This window comes from Garra rufa, chromosome 19, assembly GCF_049309525.1.
Source record: "Garra rufa chromosome 19, GarRuf1.0, whole genome shotgun sequence".
Lineage (NCBI taxonomy): Eukaryota > Metazoa > Chordata > Actinopteri > Cypriniformes > Cyprinidae > Garra > Garra rufa.
The window spans coordinates 27,378,060-27,387,177 of NC_133379.1; the positions used below are offsets into that span (position 1 = coordinate 27,378,060).

A 9,118-nucleotide genomic window follows, 5' to 3' on the forward strand; every position below is an offset into this window, starting at 1 on the left:
ATCTAAAAACAGAGCTAAAATGAATAGGCTGTTAAAGGCAAATGGGGGGTACAATAAAATGCATAAAAAGTGCTACAGTGAGCAATGACTCGTCTCTCTTTCTCTCTGCCCTGTGTACGTGCTGAAAGACAGGCTGTATTTTCTAAGAGGAAACAACAGACATTGCGAATTCCCTAAAGCCCTGAAGAGAGAGGGGGCCAGACCTCACTGTTAAGACTGAAGTCCCAAGACAGTCCCCGGGCCGAGCCAGAGGTGGTGAAGACTAAACACACAGGTATTGCATGCAAACACACACATACACAAGTTCTAACTACTGGCGCCTGATCATCCCTACGGTATTAGTTGCTACCAACCACCTGAGGTAAATAAAAGTGGGGGAAATATAAGAACAATGCAGACTTCAAAAAAATCAAAACCCACCAAGCTACGTCTGTCAGACACAGCCAGAGGAAAACAACTGCCCCTCCTCCTGAGACCTCAAATCCACCTCAATGTATTGTGTTCATGGCCACACTTTATCAAAATGTAGAACTGTTTAACATTACAGTATTAAAGCCTGTTCATACCAAGAACTATAACTATAGAGATAACTACACAAATACTGATTTGGTGTCGATGATTATCATTCATCAGCTGGAAAATTATTCTGAAATGATTCCAATGATATAGTTTCTCTGTGTTTTTATCGTTATAGCTGTGGTGTGGACTCTGCTGTTCTTCAATATTGAGAATGAATTTTAGAACTATATTTTTATCATTATCTTTATAGTCCTTGGTGTGAACAGGCCTTGATTAACAAATAAAACAACCTAAGTGGTGTAATACACAATATGCATAATACCAGTAAGTAACAATCCATACTTCACAATCATTATAAAGGGATAATTCATCCAAAAATAAAAACTGGGTCACTACTTACTCATGTTATTTAAAACCAGAAGACTCAAAAAAGGAGAAATATCTGAAGCATCTTTACAAAGTTCTTTCCATACAGTGGCTGTTTTTAGTGATTACGTGCTGTCATTTAAACCACTAATGGCAAAAACAGGTAACGTGACATGACATTCTGAGTCTGTCTCTCACAATAGCTACTTTTCATATCGCTTCAGCATGAAATTCAGCATAAATTATATGGAATATTTTAAGACAATTTTTTCTGGGTTTCTAAAAAAAAGTAGAGATGCACCAATCGACCAGCCAGGGACTGGAATGGGGGGGGGTGCCGGTAGCCAACGTTACTTTTTTCCCCGGTACTTTAGCCTACTTTGTGTAATAACGAAAACATTTATTTCAGTGAAAAATAAGTCCAAAACTCTCTATTTTAACATTTTGAACAATAGGGCTCTACAATTTTTTTTTTTTAAGAAATTCTTATGTGTTTTGATTTTTCTGATAATCAAATGAAAGCATAAACATTTATTTATTTTTAATCAAATGAAAAATAAATAAACCTTTTCATTTTTGGCAAACAAACAGAGGTTTACCGTTAAAATCAATACACGGAAGAAAAATTATATTCAGTTTAAAACGTTTAAATAATAATTGTAGTATTTTTTTCTACAATTAAGTTATTAATCTTGTTGTAATATTTATTTTTTATCATATTTATTGTTTTATGTAAATTATTTAAATAGGAATATATAAACACCTACATTATACTGTACAAAAGTAATACAAGACTAATATTGTTGTTTCATGTTAAACCGTACTTTTATTCTGACAGGTTGCCGTGAAGTTTCTGTGTGTACAGTATGATATGATGCTAGTTTTCTCAAATGAAACGGTAAAAGTGACACTCACAGCAGCTTTGGAGATTAAGTTTATCTGTTCATGTGAGATGCAAACGCCAAAAATTAGCGGGAGTATCACGCGTGCTTCAGTATGCCTGTAGTAAAAAAAAAAAAAAATAAATAAAAAAAAAAACGCGTCTCCGCCATTCATACATACAGAGGCAAACGGATCATGCAAGATTCATATTAAAACAGTCTTTTTGCATTTCGGTTTTCACAGACACTAGTCCATATCGTGATTTGAATTAAGTGACAGACCAACTTTTGATTTATTAATCCAAAAATCAACGAATTCCGTGGCATTCCGCACTAGAGAGTAAATTCCATTTTTATGAATGGAGTGCACGATCCCGTCCGTGTTTTTACGGAAGAGGCATTGTAAACGCGCGACCATGTAGCAACAGAAATGGCATGTCTTCGTGCAAATAAGATAAATAACATAAGGCAATTTAGTTTGTTTAATAAAAGAACAATGTATAGACCTGTTCTATAGAAAAGATAACCTTAAATGACTTCTATTGTGATCTGACGCTATATCGAAAATAAAATGAACTTGACGTTCAAGGGGGGCGGGAGGTGCCGTTGGGGGGGCGAGCCGCCCCCCTAAGATAATGGTAGGGGAAACACTGGATAATGTATTTATGTAGTGCCAGATGAAGCTTGCGCAGCCTAAGTGAGTGTGTGAAAGAGATTTGTAGCGAAATCAAAACAAATGAGCGCAACAGCACTAACAGAAAGTTATAGACAGTGTTGGGGATAAAGCATTACAAGCAACACAAGTTACGTAATCAGATTACTTTTTTAAAGTAAAGTAGTAGAAGAAAATATCTTTTACTTTTTTTAAATAAGTAACCCAAGTCACAAATGTAAGTGACTTACATTTTAGACACAATATTAAATGTTTTTGCTCATTTTCGCTGACGAAAATAGTTCCAATCTGCCAGAGCAAAACTGACGAAGTTACGTTACTGAATGAATCCACGTTTTAGAAAAAATCAAATGAGTCAATGATTCAGTAACCCATTTATAAAGACAGTCACTTGCCTAGTTTCTGAACGAATCAGCCATTTGAACGAATCTGTTGAATAAAAGACTAAAAGATTTGATCATTCAAACAGTCATTTGCTACCACCTACTGGTGTTTTGGTTTCATATTTAAAATTATCATTGCTTTTTTCCCAACATTTCTTATTTGTATGTACAAGAAATATTTAAAACATTAATCTTATTAAATTGTGTTGCGTAACTGCATAAATCCACATTTTTGAACGAATCGAGTGAGTCAATGATTCAGTAACCAATTCATAAACACAGTCAATTGCCTCGTTTTTGAATGAATCAGTTGAAAGAATGACTAAATGATTCACTCTTTAAAACATGTTTTGTTGTACAGCAACTCAGTTTCAGTTCATTGTTATTTCTACCTCTTTCCAGTCACAGAGCATGTTATTTTGTGAGTTGTTTGCATAAAAAAATTTATAGGTTTTGTTTGTAAATACTGTCAATTATAGTTCTTAGAAAGGAAATCGAAATCTGCAAACAGATTCTTAAAAAAAAATATCAACATTTATATTTCCTACAAAAAAAGCAGACTACATGTTTAGAACAACATTAATGCTAATAAATAATGGCTGCATTTTCATTTTTAGGAGCGCTAATCTCCTAATCTTTGTACAACCTTTTTGTCAGATACAAGAATTCATCTTCGCAAAATACACAAGCACTGATTTGAATAGTACTCGTTCCACTGAGAGGAGAGCAAATGCTTGCACTCCACAGACAAATAAAACATTCATGTGCATGTGATGTAAGCAATTATTATCTCAGAAAGAAAGGAAAGGCATCTCTCTCTCAGAGCTGGCACGTGGACTTGGACTTACTGGTTATTACAACATTCTTTGCAGGTACAATAGCTACATGTTTGCTCAGTAAAAATCTTTTCGGAAACACTTGTCTGTTAACTGACACCTGAGGCTGTCCTTCCAGACTTTACTGGTACAATAGTTGTTTATAAATGACAGCCAATCAGCAGGCTCGAACAAACACGTATGTGATTATTAAAAAGGCCTACTGCACAAGGAACATGCGAAGCATGCAGAACAGCAGAAGCTTCTGTATCGATGAACATCCACCACAAACAGCCCACATAATCACTTCATCCTGATTTAATGGAGGTAGTAAATTAACAACCACTGTGTATCAAAGCACACGGTGACCTTTGCTGTGTATAAATCACAGCTTCCATTGTGCTGCCAGATCTCCCTTTCAACCAATTTGTCACAACGTAATTCCACACAAAACCCTTCCATGCTGAGGAAGCTACTGTTGTGGGAGGATCAAAGGTCCCTATGACTGCCTCAGAAATATCAGCTAAAACAAAAGCCTACAAGTGCTGAGTAAAACAGCTATAATCATATGACAACATTTGTACAGGTATAAAACATATGATTTTAGACCAAAAAACTCTTTATGTTTTTGCTGAGCATATATCTGGTCACAGTTTGCTGTGAAAAGAAAGATTAACATTTGCATAAGGGCAGTGTGTCATCGATTGTCTTACATCAACATAACGATTTCAAGTCAAAATTCATATGAACCTATAGGATGAGTGTATAAGAGTCCTGTAACCAATCACTATTTAAATCACCATTTTAAACATTCCTAGGGCTACACAAATAACCAAAATAAAAGGTAAATCATGATATGGCTTAGAGACTTTTCCATGTCCTCATTTTTCCATGTCACTTCGCTACTTTTACATTGTTTTTCTATGTACACTACCAGTCAAAAGTTTTTGACTGGAGTAATGTTGCTAAAAATTCAGCTTTGAAATCATAGGAATTAATTACATTTGAATATATATTCAAATAGAAAACAGTTATTTGAAATAGAAAAATCTTTCACATTTTTTTTGCTGTACTTTGGATCAAATAGCTTGGTGAGCAGAAGAGACTTCCTTAAAAAACATTACAAATCTTACTGTTCAAAAACATTTGACTGGTAGTGTAAACACATACTAGTTGGATGTATTTGTCCATTGTCTTGTGTTTTTTTTACAGAGTCTTGCACATGAAAGTTCAACTTTATTAAAAATAAAACACGTCTCGAGAGCATGCGTTTTCCCCCCATTTCTGAATCTTGTGCTCTTCAAATCAAAAACACATTCTTTGTGAATGTGTTAGCGTGATTATCAAATTGCAAACGGCCAAATAAAATCAAATAAATATATGTACTGCATGTTTCAGAGTGAAGTGCTGCACTGTGTTCATTTACATGCGACCAGCTCATGATCTGGTGTTTTCAGTGTCCATAAACTAAATTTTGCAGTTGTACTGTAATTATTTTTTGCTTTACAGTAAAATATTACAATGACAATATTATACATTTAAAAAAAAGTATTATTACTATTATTATTATTCAGTCATACTGCCAAAGTCACACAGTGCAGCCCTACAAACAAGCGCCATCAACCTGAAGTTTAAAAAAAAAAACTTAAAAGCTGCATGCATAGTTAAAAAACAATATGCGATATGAAGTTTGAACGAGTTTTTTCAAGTGTAACTTGTCATACTGCATAACATGCCAAATTCCTATCATACTGCATGATGTCACACTCTCAAAAGTATTTGCCAACTACCCATAAATCTGCAAATCTCTGCCGTAATTTAAAAGCTGTGAAAGATTTGGAAGCAAAACCCAATGTGTATAAAATAAGGATTCATTTACATGTTTTTACATGTATTTACAAGTAGACGCCAATGCAAATTTCAATCTACACAGCACAGTTACGCAGACTACATGACATACGGGTTTAATTTCTGGACAGAAACCCTATTCAACACTGACAAGACATGCTGAAGGGGTGGGAGACAGTGGGACGTGTGTTTAAAAGCTCTCAACACAGTTGAGACACAACACAACACTTACAAATGGCTACATCATGCTTCTCAGGCACGTCACATTTACGGGTAGGAACTGCCTTTGCCACACATTCCTTCAAAAAAAAAAAAAGCACTGGCTCAAAGCCAAATTCCTGTAACCCGCGAAGAACTTGCTCCTTTTCCTGGTTTAGCTTACAGAGATAAGAGTCTTGGCCCACCCTAAACATTCACCTTTAAACCCTGCACAGCTTACTTAACGTACTTTCAAATAATCTGTTTTATGCACACTCTTTGCAATATGCACAGTGATACAAAAGGATGTTCAATTGTTATTGCATGGTGTTATCTTAGTAAATTTTAAAAGACATTTGTGTGTTTGTGAAAGCCTAAAATGATACTTAATAGCTTTCAAGAATAAGACATCTTAAAGTGACACTGTTAACCATCAAAATGTGTAGTTCAGGTAACATTTTTGATTAATCGATTATGACAGTTCTATTTGTAATTGCTCAGCCATTAATGCTCAACAACGACCCCTGTTGATAAAAATCAGAGTGGCAACCTAAGGAAACAATACTGCACATTCTTCGGCTGTCAATGCTATATCATTAAAATACATCCATTAAAAACACAGTCATGAACATTAGCTTACCTGTGACATCTGAGGCCTGAAGTTGATCTGCTTTAGGTCCACGGATCCAGGAGACAGATTGTGCAGCATCTGGCACAGGAGCACCCCATCTCTGAGCGCCTGGGCCAGGTCGAACACCACCGCTGAGGGCCAAACGACCCGGTGGTTGGGGGGCAAAACCTTACAGTCTATCAACCAGCGACCGCACTGTCTCCACTCCTCCATGTTGACAGAAATGATGCAGAATATTGGCAGAGATCAAAACTATATGCCTGGCAGTCTAACTCACGTACGGAGATAAAGCTGACGGGAAAATTATCCCAGTTCCTCTTCAGTCCAAAGGACACTAAAGTGCCTAAGGTCAATTACGGGAAGGATATACGATAAGCGTGACAACTTTTTTTTAACGACGAAGACTTTGTATAACGAAACAATCCAATTATGAAGCTCGAAGAAGTAACATACAGAACGATGTTAAAATATGATTTGGATGTGTTTTCCCCTCAGAGAATCAGATGAGTTTCCTCTTCTTCATCATGAACTGACATATTTGGCTCTGTGAACGCGTCCTGTCACAGCAAAAAAATGTGTCTCTCAGGACTACAATAGATATTTTCCTTAACAAGAAATGCTGGGAAAGACAGCAAAGCTGCTACATGCAATTTCGGACGGTTTATCAAAGTTTCACCAATAAAATAAGGAATAAATCCATGTTCTTCAGTGGATAGCTCCTCACAAGCCTGTCCAATAACGTCCGACTCCAAACAGAATCCGGTCCAAACTTGTTTTTAAAACTTCTTGAGGGAAATATCACAGCGTTCAGTCAAATGCACAAACTCTGGCGTTTATAACGCGAAAAGTGTTGTTCGTCCCGCTCCTTTCGCCTCCACAGAAAGAGAAACGCCACAAGGTTTTGGTGCTGGACAAGTCGTCCGTTGAGCCGCGATGGTTTCTCGGTTGTTTCTCAGTTCATCTCAGTGTAGATGGTTGAAGTGTTTTGATTTCTCCGCTCGCGTGAGCCGTGAGTGCGGGCGGGCGGGCGAGAAGCAAGCGTGAGCGCGCGCGCAGCAGCAGGAGAAAGGGCGCGCGGCGCGGTGGTGAGATCGCATCTGGGTTCCGGTCGCGCTCGTCCACGTGTGAGAAGGAGAGGGAGGGTCTCACTACAAGAAGGACCCGAAAGCCTGTTTTTATTCAAGATATTATTCAGGAAATTCTGGAGACGTCATAATAAAGTGAAGAAAATGTAAAATGTGTGTTTTTTTTTTTTATCATCTTACATGTAATTCTCTATTACAACTTCTTAACAACTTTTATAATGATTTACATGTTATTGCTATACAATCCAGGCTGCTTTTTCTATGGAATGGTTTGACTTCAATCATGTAATTTATCTTGATCAGCATAAATGGCTCATGACATTGATTTTTTTTAATACGTTCCTTGAGGTTCATTTATAATGTTAATAGTTTTTTTACACAAAAACATAAATATGTTGAAAAAAAATCTACCCTCATTGTGACCCTCTGTCTAAAACGACCTGTTTTAATAAGGGGCGGGTCCTTTAAGGATTGTCAGGAATCAGCCACTGTAATGATTTGCTAAGGTCATTGCATAGGAAACAGTATCAACACGAGCTAATGCATGTTTGTTTTCACAACATGATCAAAATAAAATGGTAATTTCCATGAAAACATTATGACATCATTTACTTACCATTTATGATGCAGCTGCAGTCAAATCTAGTTCTGCTACATCTTTCAACAAATGTTTCTTTGTGAACTCACCATGACACTGCGCCTCGTTTACAATCCTCTGACACAACCCTGGATGCAATTAAAAATAAACTACTTGTTCCTTACACTGGGATCCTTCTATATCTGTACAAAGACGCAAATGAGCTGTTTAAACCAAATGTGTCAAAGCGAATTTTCTTTCACTCCATTTGTCCTATTAAAGGTTGTATCAGCGATTTCTAGCCTGCAACATAAAGTGTCAAATTCAGCTGAGCTTTCTTCACGATCCGCTCGCTGCCTGCCCCATAAATTGTCTGTGAAAAAAACGCGTCTCTCTGGTCAGCCTAGGGTCCGAGATATGCCAAAAAAAACAATCGGCACTACAAACCTTTCCACAGATAAACAAACAGTGTTCCAACCAATCAGCGTCAGGGGTTTGGTGTTGTGGACTTTCGCTCCGCCTCCCTCACATCCCTGCACCAGTAGGAAAGTCCACAACACCAAACCCCGGACGCTGATTGGTTGGAACACTGTTTGTTTATCTGTGGAATAGTTGATAGCGCCGATTGTTTTTTTTGGCATATCTCGGACCCTAGGCTGACCAGAGAGACGCGTTTTTTTCACAGACAATTTATGGGGCAGGCAGCGAGCGGATCGTGAAGAAAGGTCAGTTGAAATTGACACTTTATGTTGCAGGCTAGAAATCGCTGATACAACCTTTAACAACAAACTCAAGCGAACCCGCATCTGTATACTGTATCCAGTGTAGACAAGATAGCAGCAGTGATTGTAATTTCAATTTGCTTTTGACGCGACGCGACACTCGCATTCAGCGCTTCAGTCATTAAACGACTAATGCCGCGTTCCAGGCAACCCGTTACTCGTGTTTTTCCAACCTTCTACCCGTGAAAGTGCACCTGAACGGCAGTCAAACCCGTGACTTCCCACTAGTGAACTCATACTAGATCGATGTACTCCCAGTTACGAGTTCTGACGTGACATAGCCCGCGAAACCACAATGTCAGCACCTACGGGTGCGCTGTTTGTGCAAGTGGTACACAGTGAAAAAATATGACTTTATGG

At 37.6% G+C, this 9,118-nt stretch overlaps 1 protein-coding gene across 5 annotated transcripts in view; it reads right to left on the reverse strand.

The window, feature by feature from the left end:
• vav2 (vav 2 guanine nucleotide exchange factor) overlaps positions 1-7,335 on the reverse strand; it is a 231,250-nt gene extending 223,915 nt beyond the window's left edge. For all 5 annotated transcript variants that reach the window (XM_073824153.1, XM_073824154.1, XM_073824151.1 and 2 more), the window contains exon 1: positions 6,324-7,335. In XM_073824153.1, coding sequence (XP_073680254.1) covers positions 6,324-6,527 — 204 coding nt within the window. In that variant the 5' untranslated portion in view covers positions 6,528-7,335. The remainder of the gene's footprint in view (positions 1-6,323) is intronic.
• Between the last annotated feature and the right edge of the window lie 1,783 nt (positions 7,336-9,118).